The sequence below is a fragment of the Triturus cristatus genome, chromosome 6 (assembly GCF_964204655.1).
Source record: "Triturus cristatus chromosome 6, aTriCri1.1, whole genome shotgun sequence".
Classification (NCBI taxonomy): Eukaryota; Metazoa; Chordata; class Amphibia; order Caudata; family Salamandridae; genus Triturus; species Triturus cristatus.
Window position 1 is genome coordinate 44,940,629 of NC_140589.1, and position 23,797 is coordinate 44,964,425.

The 23,797-nt window shown below is 46.4% G+C and overlaps 1 protein-coding gene across 1 annotated transcript in view; it reads left to right on the top strand.

The window, feature by feature from the left end:
* KCNK16 (potassium two pore domain channel subfamily K member 16) overlaps positions 1-23,797 on the top strand; it is a 75,496-nt gene that overhangs the window by 34,440 nt on the left and 17,259 nt on the right. The window contains exon 2 of the mRNA XM_085609113.1: positions 10,782-10,896. Coding sequence (XP_085465239.1) covers positions 10,782-10,896 — 115 coding nt within the window. The remainder of the gene's footprint in view (positions 1-10,781; positions 10,897-23,797) is intronic.

Sequence of the window (23,797 nt, forward strand, 5' to 3'; positions counted from 1 at the left end):
GTTGTTATGGTTCCATGGCACAATAGCAATGCGCACAATATCGATATACAAAAATATTGGAAATTAAATATCATTGACAACAAAACTACAACTAATGATAACAAAAGTATTGCTACAGAAAAAATATGTTTATACTTATATCGAAAATAAAAGCATCAGAACCCGAAATATTACCTTTAAATAAACATATGATTAGTCAAAAAAATCACCTCACACAATATCGACTGCAATAATATTGACAAAATAATTAAATTGTCATTAATAAACATAAAAGTAACTTGTTTTTTTACATCAAACAAAACATTTAAATGAACATTAAACAACATAATAAAGATGTTTTAACAAAAAATATATTACATCACAAAAATATTTATAAATCACACCCAATAAAAATATAGCTAAATATATAACAATATATTCTTGACGGTATTTTAACCAGGTGGTGTGTAGATCTTGATGCGTTCACTGTACCTGGTTACACTATATTGTCCTAGAAATCCTATGAGTGTTGGTGCGGGTGCCATAACACATCATTGTTGGGGGTATTGATCCAGGCCGAAACATGTTGACCACTCCCCTTGGGTTGAAATAATACCCGCTCTTTGAACTGCTTTCTACCCATTGGATGCAAAAATAAAATTAGAGTCTACCTGGAGGTTGTTTAAATCATTTTTCTCGTCCACCATTTTTTCCCCTCTGCACTTACCAAAATTGTTGTCTGCTTTTAGCATTAATGTACCAAAGGATTTCCTATAGAGACAAGGTGGGGGGCTAGGAGCTGGATGAGAGGTCCAGTGCCTGTGCTCCTAGGTTTATGTCACAAACAAAAATTAGGGCTACTGTTCCTAAAGAGAAAGAGGAGACATCGACAGGTTGTGCAGGACTCAGGCATATGCACGGTGGCAGTCAGCAGGACTGTTTCATGTTGTCCTGACACATCCCAAAGCGATGTCATGCTTCATTATAGCGTTACAACAAACAAATGATGGACGGAATGCTGACAATGCAGACATTCTCCCCCAGTCAAGAGATCTGGGTTAAATCCATCGTTCTTTTGCCCACTACGCCACCCCAGTTTAGACATGGCCATATGCAAATCAGTCTTGACCCTGTGCCTCATGGGAACAGTCCAGCCCGAACTGCCAAGCCATGTCTTCCCTGGACCGGAATCAAGCATCCTAGGACCGGTTTCTGGCTATCAGCCGTCATCAGCCAGGATAGCTGACTCCAGTGGCGTAGTGAGCACGGGTCCCACGTCTGGGAATACCCATCCCACTTAGGGCGAAAAGCGTTACAACAAACAAGTGATGGATGGAATGCTGACAATGCAGACATTCTCCCCCAGTCAAGAGATCTGGGTTAAATCCATCGTTCTTTTGCCCACTACGCCACCCCAGTTTAGACATGGCCATATGCAAATCAGTCTTGACCCTGTGCCTCATGGGAACAGTCCAGCCCGAACTGCCAAGCCATGTCTTCCCTGGACCGGAATCAAGCATCCTAGGACCGGTTTCTGGCTATCAGCCATCATCAGCCAGGATAGCTGACTCCAGTGGCGTAGTGAGCACGGGTCCCACGTCTGGGAATACCCATCCCACTTAGGGCGAAAAGCGTTACAACAAACAAGTGATGGACGGAATGCTGACAATGCAGACATTCTACCCCAGTCAAGAGATCTGGGTTAAATCCATCGTTCTTTTGCCCACTACGCCACCCCAGTTTAGACATGGCCATATGCAAATCAGTCTTGACCCTGTGCCTCATGGGAACAGTCCAGCCCGAACTGCCAAGCCATGTCTTCCCTGGACCGGAATCAAGCATCCTAGGACCGGTTTCTGGCTATCAGCCGTCATCAGCCAGGATAGCTGACTCCAGTGGCGTAGTGAGCACGGGTCCCACGTCTGGGAATACCCATCCCACTTAGGGCGAAAAGCGTTACAACAAACAATTGATGGACGGAATGCTGACAATGCAGACATTCTCCCCCAGTCAAGAGATCTGGGTTAAATCCATCGTTCTTTTGCCCACTACGCCACCCCAGTTTAGACATGGCCATATGCAAATCAGTCTTGACCCTGTGCCTCATGGGAACAGTCCAGCCAGAACTGCCAAGCCATGTCTTCCCTGGACCGGAATCAAGCATCCTAGGACCGGTTTCTGGCTATCAGCCGTCATCAGCCAGGATAGCTGACTCCAGTGGCGTAGTGAGCACGGGTCCCACGTCTGGGAATACCCATCCCACTTAGGGCGAAAAGCGTTACAACAAACAAATGATGGACGGAATGCTGACAATGCAGACATTCTCCCCCAGTCAAGAGATCTGGGTTAAATCCATCGTTCTTTTGCCCACTACGCCACCCCAGTTTAGACATGGCCATATGCAAATCAGTCTTGACCCTGTGCCTCATGGGAACAGTCCAGCCCGAACTGCCAAGCCATGTCTTCCCTGGACCGGAATCAAGCATCCTAGGACCGGTTTCTGGCTATCAGCCGTCATCAGCCAGGATAGCTGACTCCAGTGGCGTAGTGCGCACGGGTCCCACGTCTGGGAATACCCATCCCACTTAGGGCGAAAAGCGTTACAACAAACAATTGATGGACGGAATGCTGACAATGCAGACATTCTCCCCCAGTCAAGAGATCTGGGTTAAATCCATCGTTCTTTTGCCCACTACGCCACCCCAGTTTAGACATGGCCATATGCAAATCAGTCTTGACCCTGTGCCTCATGGGAACAGTCCAGCCCGAACTGCCAAGCCATGTCTTCCCTGGACCGGAATCAAGCATCCTAGGACCGGTTTCTGGCTATCAGCCGTCATCAGCCAGGATAGCTGACTCCAGTGGCGTAGTGAGCACGGGTCCCACGTCTGGGAATACCCATCCCACTTAGGGCGAAAAGCGTTACAACAAACAAATGATGGACGGAATGCTGACAATGCAGACATTCTCCCCCAGTCAAGAGATCTGGGTTAAATCCATCGTTCTTTTGCCCACTACGCCACCCCAGTTTAGACATGGCCATATGCAAATCAGTCTTGACCCTGTGCCTCATGGGAACAGTCCAGCCCGAACTGCCAAGCCATGTCTTCCCTGGACCGGAATCAAGCATCCTAGGACCGGTTTCTGGCTATCAGCCGTCATCAGCCAGGATAGCTGACTCCAGTGGCGTAGTGAGCACGGGTCCCACGTCTGGGAATACCCATCCCACTTAGGGCGAAAAGCGTTACAACAAACAAATGATGGACGGAATGCTGACAATGCAAACATTCCCCCCCAGTCAAGAGATCTGGGTTAAATCCATTGTTCTTTTGCCCACTACGCCACCCCAGTTTAGACATGGCCATATGCAAATCAGTCTTGACCCTGTGCCTCATGGGAACAGTCCAGCCCGCACTGCCAAGCCATGTCTTCCCTGGACCGGAATCAAGCATCCTAGGACCGGTTTCTGGCTATCAGCCGTCAACAGACAGGATAGCTGACTCCAGTGGCGTAGTGAGCACGGGTCCCACGTCTGGGAATACCCATCCCACTTAGGGCGAAAAGCGTTACAACAAACAAATGATGGACGGAATGCTGACAATGCAGACATTCTCCCCCAGTCAAGAGATCTGGGTTAAATCCATCGTTCTTTTGCCCACTACGCCACCCCAGTTTAGACATGGCCATATGCAAATCAGTCTTGACCCTGTGCCTCATGGGAACAGTCCAGCCGGAACTGCCAAGCCATGTCTTCCCTGGACCGGAATGAAGCATCCTAGGACCGGTTTCTGGCTATCAGCCGTCATCAGCCAGGATAGGGCCATTGATCCTCGTTGGGCCGGTGCAGCATTCACAGTGGGTTCCCCAAAGGATCACTTTGGTGGAGATCTTTTGATGAATTTAAGGTAGAGTGTAGGTGGGGTGGTATCTCATGTGTGATATGTGGGTTAAAACTGGTCAGGGAGGCCACCAACTATTTTTAATAACTGGACCGCCCTGTCAGTAAAAATCTTTATAGGAGAATGCTGCCTTTGGGGTCATAAAGTACCCTGGTAGTCTGGTGTGAGTCCCCTCTTTAGGGTCCAACTACTTTTTGATGTTGGCTTTCCAACCTCCAACTGGAGGTAAAAGTACTCCCTAGGGTGTGGCAAAGGTGTTGCGCTCCGGCGTGCTAAAGGTTTCTGTGTGCGATCTTGTCATCGCACGTACCCTCGTTCTCTGTTTCCCGCGAATGAGGTTGGAAAACCAACATCCAAAAGTAGGTCCCACTCAAAGGCACCACTTTTGACACATTTGTGGTGTAGGAAGGTTCACTCACTATTCCTGTCGTGACGAAGCGCCACGGATCCTCCTGACCACTAGACGCACGAAACATGTTGACAGACTAGAGTTGGAATAATAATAATAATACCGTTCTTAATAATTTTAATTATAATAATATCATTAATTATAATAAGAATTAAACCATTATTCATAATAATAGTAATAATGTTATCATTAATAATAATGATGATAATCATAATGGAAACATCATACTAATAATTATTACAATACTAATACTACTACTGATATTATTATTAATAATAACAATAATCCAGCAATAATACAAATTATAATTATTATAATATATCATTACTTTAGGACTCCTAAACTGAGAAAAATCCTAACTTTAAGACTTTCGGTATTCACAGAAGGCATTTAGGAGTCCTAAAGTTTGGACTCCTAACTTCTGTGAATACCGAAGGGAGTAAGTGCCTTCTGTGAATACGTAAATGGTAGTAAGTTTAGGATTTTGTCTTAAGTTAGTTCTGTGAATCGGGCCCTCTATGCGTGCCACAATCAGGAACAGCGTGCTGTTATGTGTATTCCTTAGTCAATGCTGCCATCTAGTGTTGACAGAATAAATTCAGGTTTAGGGCTGACTGGCAGGAAAGTGAAACATGTCTGGGTCATGATAAAAAGAACACAGTAGCGATACGTATAATTTGGCGCATTCAGGTCCCCAGAGTAAACGCAGGCTTTGTGTAATCTCCTCTTAACAGTTTGAGAACATTGGGGCATATTATCAAGCACGGCGTTAAAATTATCGCCAGAACATGGGCTTCTATGGGAAATCAAGCCCATTATCGCCGTGCTTGATATATGCCCCTTTGAACCTTAATTTGTACGGTGGTGTCCAGGGTTGACCCCATCCGGCTGTGACATTACCCTTCTTATTCAATATGCGTTTTTGTCATAGATTGTCTGACTTCGTCACCTGGAAGCAACATTTCCAAAATAATGGTCCGTGGGAAAAAGGTCCCCGCACCAGACTGAATGGAGTTCATTCAATAACACCCTTTCAAGGTAACTCATCAGCATCTACAACGACTCGCCCAATCAAAATGGAATATCCTGTGACCAATGGGTGGGATCAATTTAAATAAAAAACACCGAAATCGGTGCACAGTCGACGTGAATCAAGGGGCACATTTACAAAGAAGCGGTGAAACGCAGCAAGAAGCCAGCAGAGTTGCTGCGCTGCATCGCACCCCCTGGGGAGAGCAGAGCTGCTCCTAATCTTCAAAGAGATGGCCCACTTCTGCTTCCTTGCATTTGAGGCTCCCTAGCGCCAACTCAGGCACCTTTGCGCCATGCTGAAATAGTCCCTGTGTTATGGTCAGGGTGGGATTTGTTGCAGGAAGGGGTCTGTGTTGCATAATGCAGCACACAAGTTATGAGGAAATAAGGAGGATAAATAAAGACATTTCTCCTTGTTACCCCCGCCTCAGGCATACGTACCGAGGGGCACTAACCCATGTCTACATCTCTTTGTAACCATGGGTTATAGGGTGCACAGTATACAAAGCAGTAAAGCTCCGGGTGCAGGTAGTATTCCATCTTAAACAAGAGTAGATATGATGTGAGTTGCACAGGTGTGTTTCAAAGTGGGTTGTGGCTTAAAGCTACAGCATGTTGCACAAATGTCTGAGAAAAGAAAAATCTTCTGTTCACAACAGATTATCCAGCAGTGGATGTCTGGGCACGGGTCCCTTTAAAACAGCAGCGCCGTAGACAAATGAGAAGCAAAAGAGGGTGTTTATTAGGTGAATCTGTTTATTTCGAGAGACACACTGAATATGTTCAGCTATTGCAGATTGTTAAATTGTTTAGAATGTAGGGGTGCCCACTTAGTGATGGTCTAACTCACATTGTGGTTGTAAGTATGGCTCTAAACTTGGATGCGATTGTGGTAATCTCAGGGAGGTGTATTGCATATTTTACGAAACTACAGGGGGTTGTTTTGGGCCTGGGAGAAGGTATTTCATCAGTGGCAATTACATACCTGTCAACTTTCTGACTTAAAATTGCGGGTCATGTGAAGTCGGTGTAATCTCAGTAAGCAGAATAGAGTACCAGCTCATTTTGGAGGGTGTTCAAGTTACAAAAAAAGTAAAGTCTGTGGATGCATTTTGTTTGTTAGGTGGGGGAATACCAGTGAAAAGAGAGTAACATCCTCCAGATGTGGGCATCTGGTAGATATGCGGTGTGTCCAGCACGAGGTCAAATGTTATGTCCATTATCACTTGATTGGTAATAAAAAATTGGGCACAGGTGTAGCTTGCTGAATTCATCCAAGTCCACAAAGCCTATAGGCAGAGTTTTCCGTATAATTATAGATTTGTTACTTTTGCCACATTATCCATCATCTGCTGCATTATATTTAGATTTTAACCAAGACATGTTTATAGCTCAAACAGATTGAAAGTTTTTAAAACTGCAGGGAAACGTGTTGCCATGCAGTGGAAGGCCCTGTTCGAAAGCTGACGGTTCCCTTTCTGATGTTTGTTGTGTATATGGGAGTTAAATAGTACTGATGAGGTGAAGCCTGTGCCCAGACAGTGTTAATCTGTGTGAAGATGACAAAATAGGGAAGTAATACTATCACATAATATACTGCATTACTCTGCATAAATTGCCTTTTCGTGCTCCATAATGTAGTCAACACTGCTGCGTAATTTGGTCCTCACCTGCCGCATAATCCCAGATGCCTTGCCTATAAGACATTATCACATTCACTAGCTGATGTTAGTAGTAATGTCATCAATGATGTCATTTCAGATGTCATCAGTGATGCTATGAATGATGTTAGTTAACATATCATGAGTGATGTAATAAGCAGTGCATGACATGGTGCAAGTTGACCTGTTGTTGGCTGTTTTATGACTCTGGGCACCTTACCACTGCTGATCAGTGCTAAGGTTTCGTACCGCTGTTTGGACGCGTCGTTCCGTTTCTCACGCTTCTCCCGTGAGCACGCGTACACTGGACGTGAACCGTACGGACCGTACCCTCGTAGGTACGCGTCGTACACGTCCGGTACGCCTCTTGCCGAACCTCACGCTTCCCGCGTGAGCACCGTCTATGTATTTAATGCTGTACGGGCCGTACCTTTGTCGGGACGCCTCGTACAGCTAGTTCGCACATTTCCAAAGCTCACGCTTCACGCGGGTGAAGCGTAGTGGGACGATGGCGCCGTACACAGCGAAGGGAGCTGCGGACAGAGGCGCTGCAGCTTACGGTACCTTGTTCTTTGGGGGCAATGTTTGTTGAGGCTTTCAGGAGTCCACAGAGGAGTGTCCCACGTTGCGTTGTCGTCCCTCGTGGTCAGTGGGCGGCGATGCTTCGTGGGGCGCTTCAGGACGTTCCCAGGCACACAACGAGGTCGGGAGAAGGAGGGGCAGGCAGGGGGTGATTTCTAGCGCGTCGCAGCACTGTCGGCTTAGCTCAGGTGATGAACAGTGCGTCGCAGGTCCTTACAGGGATCTCCACGGCCAGGGGTTGCAGAGGCTCGGCGCTTGGAGCCTGGTCAGTCTCTTCCTTACTTTGCGAGCTACGGCTCAGGGGGCAGTTGCTTGCTGTGCTCGGGCCAGGCAGGCAGGCCTTTACTGTGCTCACAGCAGCCCCGGTGGCAGAAGTCGCGGTGCTCAGATGAGGGGCACACAGTTTCTCTGGGGTCAGCGTTTGCAGAATCACCTCCAGCAGCTTCTCTTCTTCCAGGGGAAATGTAGCGCCCACTGTTCCTGGGGCGCAGTTCAGGGGGCAAGTTCACAAGCAAGCCCTTGGAGATTGTTTGATGAGCACAAGTTGAATCAAAGTTTCTTCTTCAGTCTTTTCCTCTCCTTCAGCAGCAAGGCACCCACCACAGGCCAGTCTCTCAGGCTTAGAGACAGTACTCCTCCATGCAGCTTTTCCAGGTCCTTCTCTTCTGGCAGAGATTCTTCTTGGCGCAAACAGGATCTGATTTCTTAGGAGCAGGGCTCCTTCTTTTATAGCAAGTTTCTTTTGTTCTTTGTCGCCAGGGGGCCTGGGCCTGGCTCAGTCCGGTTTTGGTGCACTTTGTTGTGGTGACTCTGCTCTTTCCTTTCAGCAGCAGGGCAGAGACATCAGCCGCTCCACAGGGGGCGGAGCCGGCATTGTGGTGGCAGAGCACAGGTCTATTCAGAGTCAAGGTGTACTCCTCCCACCCATCCTGGTGTAATCTCTCTACCCACCACCTGGCAGCCAGCCTGTCTCCTGGAATTCCCCAGCCCTGCTCCCCACTGTAACTAGGCAGAACTCACACACACACAGCAGAGGCGGACTGAAATGGCCAGGTCAGTAAATACTAACTTTCTAAAAGTAGTATTTACAAACACAGGATATTAAAATAAACTTTACTAAAAGAAGTATTTTATTATTCTGAGTTCAGGCATACTAAACTTGACTTTCTACCATGCTCTATGAGTCCACTGGGATTACAGCGTGTAGTAATTCCAGCAGCCCATTCTGGCCTATGGAGAGCAGGTAGCCTTCAATAGTGAAAAACGAAAATGGCTGTAATTCACTATTAAGACATGCCACACACATCAGGGCATGTCCTACCTTATGCCTACAATGCACCCTGCCCTTGGTCCTACCAGAGGGGTGACTAATATGTAGTTAAGGGAAGGTTTAGGGACTGGCAAGTGGGGGCACTTGCGCAGTCAGCGCGACAGTACCAGACCGCGCGCAGGTTCTGCAGTGGCAGACCTTAGACATATTTTGCTAGTCCGCTTCTGTGGGTGGCACAACCAGTGCTGCAAGCCCACCAGCAGCGTTTGTATTTACAAGCCCTGGCACTCCTGGTGCACTTCACTAGGGGCTGATAGTAAACCAAATAAGCCAAACATGGACACCAATCAATGTATACATTTTACCATAGGGAGAGCATATGCACCTTAGCACTGATCAGCAGTGGTAAGGTGCCCAGAGTCATAAAACAGCCAACAACAGGTCAGAAAAAAAATAGGAGGAAGGCAAAAAGTTTAGGGATGACCCTGCAAAAAGGGCCAGGTCCAACATCTATCTATCTATCTATCTATCTATCTATCTATCTATCTATCTATCTATCTATCTATCTATCTATCTATCTATCTATCTATCTATCTATCTATCTATCTATCTATCTATCTATCTATCTATCTATCTATCTATCTATCTATCTATCTATCTATCTATCTATCTATCTATCTATCTATCTATCTATCTATCTATCTATCTATCTATCACTCAGGGCCACTGGAATTATGTGAGTATGCGGTAGTAGAATTTTCCCAATAATTATGAATTTGCTGCATTTGCCACATAATCCATCATCTGTGCATAAATTGCAGATTTTAACAATAAAAATTCTTGCTCAAACGGATCAAAAGTTACTCAAAATGCAGGGACATGTGATGCTGTGCAGTGGAAGGCACTTCACAAAAGTTGATTGTTCATCTTTCAGTTGCAAAGGGCTGTATTTGGGTGTGAAGCTAGAACTAATAAGGTGAAACCTTTGACCAGACAGTGTTACCATGTGTAAAAATGAAAAAACAATGAATTGATGCTATCACAAATGTTCTGCATTATGACACATAATTTGCTATTTCACGCCGCATAATTGAGTAAACCCTGCCACGTAATTTTGTCCTGCTTTGCCGCATAATTTGGTGGCCCTGCATATACTGTGGTAATGCAGCCTTATAACTGCATATAATACAATTTATATGTATTGCTTGGAGAGGTCATTACAGGAGGATTTCCGTTCTATGTATTTGATGTGGTACACCTGTATGGTGACAGTGGCACTTCCTATATAAAACTGCTTTAATGTGTGTGACGATGCAATGAAACGTCTGTTGGGAAATGCAGATGTTGTCAGTGGAACTGCAGACACCTTTCATTTATTTTTAATGTAAAATATGTTGCTTTGCTTTATAGGTGATGCAATGTATGTTGTCATTAGTGACGTCATCCTTGATGTCCCTTGTGAAGTCATGAGCAGTGCACTGGTGGGCGTCATGGCTGCACAACCCACCCTATTTGGGTGGAGGTCCAGGGGAGGTAGGTGCTGGTTTGTAACCATCACATCTCTTCTGTAGAGGCCCATGTGATCTAGTTGCTGCTAACCATAATGTAATTAGCAGTATATAGATGTATACAGGTGTTTCTACAGCTGTTGAAATGTCCAGCCTCCATGCTTTTTCTTCATGTATGCATGCTTGCCTAATCCTTTGGGGTGCAGATGGTTGGTCAGAGATCCCAGAGGTGTGGAATCGCTGAAAGTTACGGTAAGTGGTCACCAGCAGCCAGCTCGCCACCGACCTCGAAGCACTGCTGGAATCAAACCCCCACAAATCACCGTGACACAGCTCTGGGGATGCGGCAAACCTCATGGTATGAGTCCTCAGAGTTATCCTAAAATCAAGTATTATCCGTTAACACCTTCTCATGCATGAACCAAACTTTGTGTCTTTCAGATCATCATGGAAGCCTGGGAGAACGGCGTGAACCCGAAAGGAAACTCAAGCAACCCAAGCAACTGGGACTTCAGCAGCTCCTTCTTCTTTGCAGGAACAGTTGTCACTACTATAGGTAACTGCGTCTCTTAGGAGCATATCTAATCAGTCTCCTTGGCTTATTAGACGCAGGCCTCTTTAACCAGGCAGGACCAGGAAGGTTTCTCCTGTAGGTGCAGGTGCGAACCCCTTTACATAGATAGGACCATGTAGGTTCTTCCTCTAAGTGTAGGCGAGAATCCCTTTAATTATACGGGAACATAAAGCTTCTTTCGGTAAGTGTAGGCGCAAGGACATTTAATCAGATGGGACCATGATGCTTCTTTCTGTAGCTGTAGGCGTGAGTCCCTTTAACTAGACAGGACCATGAAGCTTCCTCCTGTAGGTGTAGGCGCAAGTCCCTTTAACTAGACAGGACCGTGAAGCTTCCTCCTGTAGGTGTAGGCGCAAGTCCCTTTGACGAGACAGGGCCATGAAGATTCTTTCTATAAGTTTAGGCATAAGTTCCTTTAACTAGATAGGACCCTGAGGCTCTTTCTATAGGTTTAGGCGAGAGTCCCATTAAACAGACAGTACCATGAGACTTCTTTTTGTCAGTGTAGTCAAGAATCCCTTTAACTAGACAGGACCATAAAGCTTTCTCCTGTAGGTGTAGGCAAGAGTCCCTTTAAATAGAGAGAACCATGAATCTCCTTTCTGTAGGAGTAAGTGGGAGTCCCTTAAAGTCTGGGTGTAGGCCAAGTTTCATCAACTAGACAAGACCATGAAGCTTCTTTCTGTCCGTTTAGGTGCAAGTTCTTTGTTATACCTGCTGCTCAGCCCGTGTGATTGTGGTGTGGAATGTTGATGTGAGAAGTGGCAGTAAAATGTTGGATGAGTGAGGCTGTCAGTTGGAAGATGGGCCGAGCAGCAGGACGGCTGCTCCTGGTGGGGCTCTCTTCTTACCATCTTACTGAATAAATCTACTTAACCAAACAACATGGAACTGGACCTGCTTCTTTCTAACACATATTTTGGCGACGAGGATGGGATAGTAGTCTTCAGGAAGGAGGATCGCTAATGTCTCCAATCCCCAAATGCAAGCGCAGGTATTGGACCTTTGCACATTGTGATGATGAGTGCTAAGGAAACCATGAATCAGGAATTAGAAATACCTCACCAGGTTCTTCATGCGAAAATAGTACTCTCACAGGTCAGAATTTACTCCGTCTCCGACTTCGACCGAGAAACACAACGCTGCAAGTGCACCGGAAAACTGTGCATCAAAAAACTGGACATCGCCGCTGGTGCTAAGGCTCCCCTTCGGAGATTCGTGGAATGTGTCTCACCAACTTGACCAGGTACTTGACAGTACAGGGTAAAGGCAGGACTCATCACAGGAGCTTGCAGATGCACGGAGAAGAAAGGATGTCAGGGAACTATCTGGTTTTGACCACTGGTAAAAAAAAAAAATATGGCGGCGCGTGTGTGCGGGGAGTGCTGAATGGCTCACGGCACAAGCATGCACGAACAGCTCTGCACCAAACAGACCTGTAGGAAGCCCGTCATCAGAGGCTTCAACTCTGATTCTTGACCCTATAAGATTCTTCGACGTGCGCTGTTGAACCGCCTCATGCGCTTCAGTGTCAAGGTAAGGGGCGCGCGACCAGAACATTCGAATGTAATAATAACGGCCTTGATCTTCTCAGGATTCCTCAGGTTGGCACACCCTTCCCCATGCTCCACACCTCGCGGTGCAGTCCACATGACAAGGGTCACACGGTGCAATAAAATTTGGGTCGCCCACGCAACGTGCCACAGCAAGGTCCCACACATTAAAAACGTTAATGAAAGTGGCAAAAACAAACAGCTCTTGAAATGAACAGTAGACTCCACGTTGTGACAAACCAGATCATGCTGAAGACCCTAATACCCTTCGCAGCTCACCACACGGGTACTTTCCCATCGGCTCAATTAGGTCCCACAACGAAGTGCCCTGGCATAAGCTCTCCTCCACAGTGACTCCGAGGTTGTGATTGGCACAGTCCAACACTGATGGCACCACAGAACAACACTCCTCTTGTGTGCTATTGACCCTCCAAGCACATGCAACATGACACAGCAGTCAAATTCCCACAACCTGGCTGGCAGGGAGACACATAGAGGACCGTGAGGCTTCTTTCTGTAGGTGTGAGTCCATTTAACTAGACAGGACCGTGAGGCTTCTTTCTGTAGGTGCGAGTCTCTTTACCTAGACAGGACCATGAGGCTCCTTTCTGTAGGTGCGAGTCCCTTTAACCAGACAGGACCGTGAGGCTTCTTTCTGTAGGTGCGAGTCCCTTTAACTAGACAGGACCATGAGGCTTCTTTCTGTAGGTGCGAGTCCCTTTAACTAGACAGGACCATGAGGCTTCTTTCTGTAGGTGCGAGTCCCTTTAACTAGACAAGACTATGAGGCTTCTTTCTGTAGGTGCGACTCCCTTTAACTAGACAGGACCATGAGGCTTCTTTCTGTAGGTGCGACTCCCTTTAACTAGACAGGACTATGAGGCTTCTTTCTGTAGGTGCGAGTCCCTTTAACTAGACAGTACCACGAGGCTTCTTTCTGTAGGTGCGAGTCCCTTTAACTAGACAGGACCATGAGGCTCCTTTCTGTAGGTGCGAGTCCCTTTAACTAGACAGGACTTTGAGGCTTCTTTCTGTAGGTGCGAGTCCCTTTAACTAGACAGGACTATGAGGCTTCTTTCTGTAGGTGCGAGTCCCTTTAACTAGACAGGACCATGAGGCTTCTTTCTGTAGGTGCGAGTCCCTTTAACTAGACAGGACTATGAGGCTTCTTTCTGTTGGTGTGAGTCCCTTTAACTAGACAGGACCGTGAGGCTTCTTTCTGTAGGTGCGAGTCCCTTTAACTAGACATGACTATGAGGCTTCTTTCTGTAGGTGCGAGTCCCTTTAACTAGACATGACTATGAGGCTTCTTTCTGTAGGTGCGAGTCCCTTTAACTAGACAGGACCATGAGGCTTCTTTCTGTAGGTGCGAGTCCCTTTAACTAGACAGGACTATGAGGCTTCTTTCTGTAGGTGCGAGTCCCTTTAACTAGACAGGACCATGAAGATTCTTTCTGTGGGTGCGAGTCCCTTTAACTAGACAGGACCATGAGGCTTCTTTCTGTAGGTGCGAGTCCCTTTAACTAGACAGGACTATGAGGCTTCTTTCTGTTGGTGTGAGTCCCTTTAACTAGACAGGACCGTGAGGCTTCTTTCTGTAGGTGCGAGTCCCTTTAACTAGACATGACTATGAGGCTTCTTTCTGTAGGTGCGAGTCCCTTTAACTAGACATGACTATGAGGCTTCTTTCTGTAGGTGCGAGTCCCTTTAACTAGACAGGACCATGAGGCTTCTTTCTGTAGGTGCGAGTCCCTTTAACTAGACAGGACCATGAGGCTTCTTTCTGTAGGTGCGAGTCCCTTTAACCAGACAGGACCGTGAGGCTTCTTTCTGTAGGTGCGAGTCCCTTTAACTAGACAGGACCGTGAGGCTTCTTTCTGTAGGTGCGAGTCCCTTTAACTAGACAGGACTATGAGGCTTCTTTCTGTAGGTGCGAGTCCCTTTAACTAGACATGACTATGAGGCTTCTTTCTGTAGGTGCGAGTCCCTTTAACTAGACAGGACTATGAGGCTTCTTTCTGTAGGTGTGAGTCCCTTTAACTAGACAGTACCATGAGGCTTCTTTCTGTAGGTGTGAGTCCCTTTCACTAGACAGGCCCATGAGGCTTCTTCGTGCGAGCCTCTTTAACTAGACAGGACCGTGAGGCTTCTTTCTGTAGGTGCGAGTCCCTTTAACTAGACAGGACCATGAGGCTTCTTTCTGTAGGTGCGAGTCCCTTTAACTAGACAGGACCATGAGGCTTCTTTCTGTAGGTGCGAGTCCCTTTAACTAGACAGGACTATGAGGCTTCTTTCTGTAGGTGCGAGTCCCTTTAACTAGACAGGACTATGAGGCTTCTTTCTGTAGGTGCGAGTCCCTTTAACTAGACAGGACTGTGAGGCTTCTTTCTGTAGGTGCGAGCCCCTTTAACTAGACAGAACTATGAGGCTTCTGTCTGTAGGTGCGAGTCCCTTTAACTAGACAGGACTATGAGGCTTCTTTCTGTAGGTGCGAGTCCCTTTAACTAGACAGGACTATGAGGCTTCTTTCTGTAGGTGCGAGTCCCTTAAACTAGACAGGACCATCATTCGTCTTTCTGTTAGTGTGGGCATGAGTCTCTTTAACTAGACAGGATGATGAGGCTTCTTTCTATAGGTGAAGAGATGAGTCCCTTAACTAGAGATGACCTTAAACTCCTTAAAGTAACAGAGGTTTTTCCTTTAACTTTAGAACCGTCTATTCACAATTATACCACATTATTGTAGTAAATTTTCAATGTAGATACAAATTTATCCTTTTTCAAGACTGATAATTACAGTCTTTTATAATAAAGGTGATCTCACTTTCATTAGTGATAATTGGTTCTCCTTGCGCTGGTAGCTACCGCCTCCCTTTTCATGTGTGATGATTACATTTATTAGGGCTTCAGAGAATTGCTTCTCTTTTCACTGCTGGTGATCACCTTCCCTTTATCTGTTGGTGATCATTTCTCTTCCAGTGCTGGTGATCACTTCCTGTATTGATAAATACATTTCCTTTCACTATTAATAATCACTTCCTCTGTAACTGTCATAAATCACTTGCCTTTTCTCCCCTGACTAATTGCCTTCCTTTGAAGAGACATCTCACAGAAATCAGACGGATCACATGGAACCCCCTGAAAGGCATCCCATGGGCTCCAGGCAGGAGAGAAAGTTCTCTCCTAGAAAGGTACGCCATCCTGCTCATCTGGTTATGGGATCACAGAACGGTGTTTGGGGCTGTTTAATAATGCAGGCCACAGGTCTTGATCCGAGATATGGCCCGGTAATATATCTACCTCTTTTAGTTTCGCAGCCCACAATCTATACACCAGTAGGTAGTCAAGCCTAGAGAAGTGGCTGTATTTTTTTTACTATGGAAGGTATACCCCCGTGTTCGCCCTCTTAACTGCCTCCATGTGTCTACCAAACCTATGTCATAGATCATATGTTTCTCGGCCTGCCTTGTCCTGGGTGCCTGAACCTGCCTGCCCCTCCTTCAAGTGGATCTATCGAGAGACGGGTCCAGTACGGTATTAAAATCTCCTCCTATAATTATGGGAATAGCTACTTCAGCCAGTATCAAGTGCAGATCTACTATATACTGTGGGTCCTCCACGTTGGGACCGTAAAAAGCTACGCACGCTATGTCTGAACCCCCACATCTAAGAGTCGCTAAGACCCACCTCCCTGAGCTATCAGTTTTTGAGGCGATTAACTCAATTCCTGAGCCCTTCCTAATCAAGATCGCCACCCCTTTACGATATTCTGTTTGGTGCGAAACAGCAAAGCTCAGTATCCACCTTATTTTTGTATAAAATTCTCTACTTTCACTAGCAGTTAAATTGGTTTCCTGAAGCATTACAACTTGTGCTTTGTTTTCATCGAGATATTTCATCGTTATCCTCTGCCTGGCTCCAGATCTGAGGCCATCACATTCCAAGTCAATACCTGGAGCACATTGTCATTCCCTCCCATCACTGCCAAATTTTTTGACTATGGTCCAAACTTGAGATTATAATACTGACATGAGGACATATTTTTTTTGTTTATCCCCATTGCTCCCCACCCAGTGCCCTCCCCTCTGCCGCCCTCCCACTCCTGCCCCTGGGAACCCTCCCTTGATTTCCAGGCATATAGTACCTGTTTGGGCCGCCGGAGGGAGGGAATCATCTCCAAAGTGAAAAAAAAGAAGAAATATTAAAGTGAATCTCTGACCTCTCCCCCTTTCCTTCCTTACACCCACCACACTGCTACAAATAACCCTACGACTATATAATTTGGGAGGTAATTCGAATAAAACTACAACTAGTGTAGTGTCTCAAATTAGTGTCTAGTGCCTATCTTACATCTGACACTATATTTTTCAAGGTACTCCCCTCTTCTTTATAGTAGCAATTAGGTCATCTGCCTCTTCAACAGATCAGAAATTTTGCATCTGGTTGTCCCAAATAACACGGAGCATCGCCGGGAATTTTATTTGGGCTTTGGCGCCAAGTTTGTTTAATTCATCCATTCTTTTACCTAACTCCCACTGTTTCTGGTCCGTAGCTCGACACACATCAGACCTAATGGAGAAGGAAAGGTTATGGGGGAAAATGAACCATTTCTCAGAGCAGCTGTTAAGATTAGTTCTTTTACTGTATATGAGAGAAAATTTATGAGAATTTTCCTCGGCTTCTGCCTCTGGATGTTCCGTCTGAAAGGATCTCGATGTACATGCTGTATCTCCCAATCCAGATTAATTTCTAGTCTATCTTTCAGTACAGTCTCACATAGCAACTTTATTACAAAAGCCTTAATATTAGATCCTTCCTCCGCCTCCGGTATATTTAGGAGTCTCAGGTTGTTTCTTCTAGAGTGATTTTCAACTCTTTCCAGGTCTGGCCTGAGTCCCATGTTCTCTTTAATCAATGCTCGCAGTCCCTCGGTGTTCTTCGTGATATTATTCCTCATCAGGCCTACCTCTACCTCCAGTACGCTGGTCCTTACTGCCACCTCATCTAGTTTCTGTGCCAGGGCGGATATATTTGCCTGGTTAGCTTCAGACGTTTTAAACCTACTACTTATCGTGTCCCTTAATCCCAATAGGATAGAGCCCAAAGGAGTTTCCAGGTGTAGGTTCAATCCCCCTGTCTCTGTCACTGTCGCTGTTTCTGTTGCTATCGCAGTCTCGGGATGAACTTCCTGGCAAGAACTTCTTTCACCTTCCACCTCCTCTCCTGCTTCGAGGGCACTGAAGCTATTCTGTATTGGAATCTGAAACACTGCTCCAATTGACCGACCATAGCCTCTGGTCACCTCAGTATTGCCTACATCTCCCCATGTGGAGTTAGTCTCATCTGTAGCTTCAACTGAGGGTTCACCCCCCTCTGGCTCTCTTTGGCAGCCGCTAATTTCCCCCCACCCACTCCTACCGTAGTAGAGTGGGACATGACTTTATAGAAGGTTTTAAGAGAGGGGGTAACCCTGACCCGGGGGGTTGAGATTCTTTTTACCCTCCCTCGCGGGCTCTTCGCCAGTTGTCTTGCTATCTTGCCTGCCTTTAATGTTTTCGTTTGGACAACCTCCTTGATAACAGTTTCTATAGGGGCCTCTGGAGCCAAAAGTAAATGAAAGTCAGGACTTACCCCCGATTTTCCTACCACTCGGGTACGTAGAGTGTATCTGGATGTCTTATCAGACCGAATACCCAATTTTATAGTGGGTTTCTCATATGGGCTTCTTGCTGTTTTCGGAAATCCTCTTCGCCTCCCGAGTGCTTCTTCTGATTGCCACTCGAAGGCAGGGGGTCTCTCTCCCACTCTCATCTGGCGCCGCTATTACTCTGCCCCTTCCGCACTCTTGTGCCTTCAAATCTCTTCGATCCAGCCCGCCTATGCTGCCTATTCCACTACGGAGGAGCACATGGGCCGTCCGTGTACGCCTCAGCTGTTCCGCGGCTCGTCTCCACGTTGGGGCGGTGATTCCCAGCTCGGAGCGGCTCCGGGGGCCCCCAGGACAAACCTGCATAGATCCGCGATAACCAAAGAAGGATTTTACGGTTTAGCGGTTGTTGCTACTTTACTATTACATTACGGGATTGGGGGAAGGGGGTAAATGGAACGCTAGACTTCTATCCTCCTCATCTCCTCACTCCGGCGGTCCGCGGCCGTTTACCTCGCAGCCGCCATGTTCCCTGCTTAACACTGCCAAATATCATATGTAAGCAACAAGTGTCTCGCAGAAGGTCCACCAAATGGAGGAAAAAGCCAAGCATCATAAAAACCCTCCTAGTAGGCAGGAGAATTCAAGAAGAAAATGGTAGAAGAACCCGGCTCTCGCAAAACCCCAACCACAGTTGATGAAGACCAGCTCCAGCTGGAGCTGGAATTGGGATATGGAACAGGATTTCAGGCAAGGAAGCAGAATTCCAGATGAATCAGAGATGAAACAGGATTCCAAGAGATTAAGCAGAATTTCAGGAGAAAGAGCAGGATTCCAAGAGCAAGTAACCCAGGAGCAAGAAACTCACCCCCCCCCCCCCAGTTGTCAGACCACTTGTGATGCATGGAATGGCAGGTTCTGCATCCTTAAATAGAAAAGAACATGAAGTTGAAGAGTAAGAGAAGCAGGAAGGGACAGTAAGGCAATACGACAGCCATTATGGTTTGGGAAGAGACTTTGACAGGGAGTGTACAGGCAGCCATATTAATTTGGGAAGAACTAAACCTTCACTTCCTGCCAAATCACACAGAGCAAGATGGCCAGATCTAAGAGAAGCATGGGAAATGCTACAAGCTACATTAGTATGGAGTTTGGGACTCTTAGAATCTTGAAAACATGCACGGGGCTGTTTTGGCTGACTAGAGAGCATGCTGAAAGAAAACAACTTATTTTGGGTGTGAAAGTAATGAAGAACAAAAAGGCATGTCATCTGCATCTTCCCTGGAAGCTTCGAAGGAAAGAGCCACACCCCATCCATCTCATGTGATCTGTTCAAGAGCATCAAGGTGGCATCCCTAGTTCGAGCACGGAAAAGGTCTCAGTGGCGGCTGCAAATAGCGACCGTTGTTGGGTGAGATTTGTTGCTATATACTAGATCAATTGAAGCCATTATCATTAATGTTATGGCTCTTAAGATTTTACATATGGAAGGTTCGTTTGGAACCTTATCCTAAACCAATGATCCCTGTTTTTAAGTTCATGGGTGTGTGTGTCTTCAGCATAAGAAAATCTTGACAGAACCTAACATGTTCTAAGGAACATGCTCTGGACATTTGTGACTCCTTTCTGGTGCCAACCATGGACGCCCGATACACCCTTCAGTACTAATTAGCACCCTAATGCTAATGGAACTAGTGTAGAGTCAGTACTCGTATTCTGAACTGTGTCGGGTAACTCCAGTGTGTAGCACCAGAGCTTAGAGCCCCTAATATATTTGTCAACTTTCCCTTTGTCATACAGGAACTTCTATTGGAAACTCAGGATCCCATTAACCTATAGGAGGTAAGATACTGAGGACCATATTATCAAGAACGGCGCAATCATTATCGCTGCTTTAGCGGCAGGAAACTGCCGCTAAAGCGGCGATAAGGGGCTTGATAATATGCCCTAGAGAACTCCAATAGAAGCCCAGGTTTGATGTCCTTGACACCACAACATGGGCTTCTATTGGAATTCTCTAGGGCATATTATCAAGCCCCTTTTCGCTGCCTTAGCGGCAGTTTCCTGCTAAGCGGCGATAATGTTTGCGTCGTTCTTGATAATATGGCCCAAGGGCCTTATTTATGAGCCCTTGCGTCACTTTTGCGCCGCCGGTGCGTCACTTTTTGTGACGCACCAGCAGGGTAAAAAATGCGGCATGTTGCGTCATATTTACAAAGTGACGCAACTAGGTAGATGTGTCACTTTGTAAACCCCTGCGCCACATTATACCTGCACCAGGTATAATGTATGAAGGGTGGGTGTTCCGACGCAAGAAAGCTCGTAGAAGTGACACAATGAAATCTATGAGATTTCACTGTGTCACTTCTAGGACCCAAATGTGTCAATATCTTATGTCTGCCTCACAGCGGGCATAAGACTGACGCAGGCACATTTGAAATGGGACTTACCCATGTGAAATGACCCATTGATGGAGTTCCGTCACTTTCATGACATACTCCAGCAATGCGTCATTTTTGGGCCGACAGATACCTCAGAAATACTGATACATCTGTAACTCCTTGCGACATGACGCGTCATACTGTAAATATGACGCATCCAGCATGTCGCAAGGAGGGCACAATGAAAAGTGACGCATCGCTGTTTTCACACAACGATGTGTCACTTTTCATAAATGAGGCCCAGAGTCTGAGCTTCATTGCTTCACCTCTAGCACACACCCACTGAGTTAACTTGTTTGAACTGCAAGCTGTAGAAAATGATGGGATGTACTACAGCACACAGTACTCAAGTACTGTTTTAAATGTGCCACACCCTTCTTTTCATTGGGCAAGTTGAACCTGCTGTTCCATTTCTCTGTCATCCTCCGCAGGAGTCAGAGGTGGGTGATTGGGTGGTAGCTCCTGAGACCAGTGTGACTCATACTGTGCTTCTGCAAGAGAGGGACATCTTGGCTAGTCTTAAGAGCATCCAGGAAGATGCCTTGTGCAGCATTGATCCAGTCCCGGAGGTGGGACGAGGCTTCCCAACTGATCTTCTTCACATAGGAGAAATACCTGATGTCTGTATAACAACTGGCGTTCATAGATAGGAGGAGCGTGACTAACAAAGAGGGTGGTGAAGGTGGACCATTTGTATAGGGTGCAGTTGGCGTTCATTGTGGTGATGGCCAATAGAATTCTGTTGATGTATCAGGTTGATCGTGGCCCTGACGTAGACAATGCTTGTTGTCAACTTATCCTCGGAAGGACAAGAGCGGAATTATGACAGTCCTTGATTGTTATGATGTGCTTTGATCTAGGTTGAGGTTCCATTGAGGATGGTTTTTGCTTGGGTGGGTGTGGCCTCTGAGATGAATTGCCTGGAAGTGAAGCAGAGCTTCATCGGTGATGTTAGGAATTCTTGCATCTGGGACCGCCGTTTCTTCTCCTGGTAGGCATCTAATGGTGTTCTGGTTGTTGATGGCTCTTGACTGCACCAAGGTGTGTAGGGTTTTGGTTTCATGGAATGTACCTTGTGTGGAACAAGACTACCTGTCATTTTCAGAAGGATGTATTTGACATGTTTTGCAGGGTTTCAATGTCAAGAGGCTCAATCAATTAATTAACTTGGATTTGTAGAGAGTGACTAATCACCCGGAAGGGTATCCAGGTGCTGGCTGCCAGTGATGTCTGGGTGGCGAGGAGTGCATTGTTTAGAAAGTTTCGAAAGGATTTGCTCAATATTTTCAGTGGTTTTAGTTGGCCTACATGGGTAGGTGAGTCAGAATGGAATGGCATTGTGAGGCTTGAACCCCATGAATTGTAGCGAGTGGTGCATGATTTTAGGCAGAGTGGTGCATATGAGGTCGCAAATGTTCCCCTTTATGTGGGTGGGCAGTCCGATGAGCTGGAAGACATGAGCGCTGGATAGCAGATTGAGGAAGGTATCTTTCATGGTCTTGGTTGATTCTTCTCTTGCCAAGCTGAAGTCTCCAAGGAAGATGCTGTTTTGAAGATCTTGTGCAAAAGCTGGATAGTTCTGAGATGAATGCTGCTTGGAAGTCAGTGGATGAGGTAAAACGTGATGGTGTTTGGGTCGACAGAAGGCAGTGAAGGGATGGCAGTTTGCAGGTGTTTAAAGCTTTATCACCGTTGGAACGTGCACAGCCAGAAGGTTTCACTGAATACCTACTCTCCCCACCTGCTACCTTGGTGTAGTCAATTTGCTGGTTGCTGTACGCTTGCGGTACTTCAACATATAAAATGTGGCTGGTATATGGGGTCAGTCAGGCTATGTTAAGAAGATGTTATCAAGGTTCTTTAGGTTACTGCAGAGAGATGCAATCGTATGCACTGTAGATAGTTTGATGCTATTAAAGGCGACTGGCGCCAGGAGGAAGAACGTCATGGTCCTGGCGTCAGGTTGGCACCCAGTTGGCTGCTGGGGCAGGTTATCAGCTGGTCAAGCCAAGGATTGGTGCCTTTACACTTTTCTTGTGATGGAAACCTGGGATTGGACATGATTGCTGGGCCCAGGAGGAAATCTTGTGCTATCAAACTAAATCCCATTGAAGCAACAAAGATCCCATTCCTGACTTATTCTCTTCATGGCAGGGGTGGAAGATCGCACAGTTACAGAGAATAATAGAAGTCAATGTGAAGTTCCTTGCTCTTTTCCACCCCTTCAGCAAGGAATAAAAAGCTTTTGAATAGTAATATTTGAATAAGGTACTCAACCCTATAATGTGGGGGGGTGAAAGGTGTCAACGAGTCCTGCCCTTGTGTCAAGGGCAGGACTCGTGCCTGAGTCAGGCCAGAGTCCTGCCCGTCTGCGCCCGTCAGCGTAACGGAGGCGTGGAGGCGGCCCTCTATCGTGAGTGTGTAATCCTTGCAATTGCTGTTTGTGTATGCCGACCATGTTACCCAGGGATGCCTCGCCACCGCGCGCACCGCATGGCTCGCATACTATGATCTCTGCTCACTCAACAGCACTTCGAGGTGGCCTCATCAATGCCCGCTCCATCTGTAAGAACGCACAGAATATCCACGATTTGATTTCCGAAAATAAGCTTGATTGGGTGTTGGTCACCGAAACCTGGCTGAAACCGTGGTGTAATCCTGACCTAGCCATAGCCTTACCTCAGGACTACTCCATTCAGCGGTTAGACAGACCCATACAACGAGGTGGAGGCATTGCTATTATTCACCGTAGCACCCTAAAATGTGCCTCCCATGAGCTGGTTGACATTAGAGGGGCTGAAGCTTTAGTCTTCTCCCTGACCATTCACGACTCGTCTACCTTCTCTGGGATATTGATCTATCGCCCCCCTGGCCCAGCAAAGGAATTCATTGACAGCTTGGGAAACATACTAAGCGATTTAGTGCTTAGATTCTCTAATTTTACTATGTTAGGAGATTTAAATTTGCACCTTGACACTCCCTCTGCGCCAGGAGTTGATAGCTTCATGGAGACTATAAATGTCCTGGGACTCACTTTATTGACCCATGAAAGTACCCATTCAGGAGGTCACATTCTGGATTGTATATGCTCCAACGCTACCAATCTTGTCGTTAATTCACCTTGTCCCCAGATCTGGTCTGACCACTTTTTCATACCTTTTCATATTTTATTAAATCACAATACTATGAGACCGAATCGTCACAAGATTCCTACTTCTAAGTCTATGTGTAAACCTAATTGGA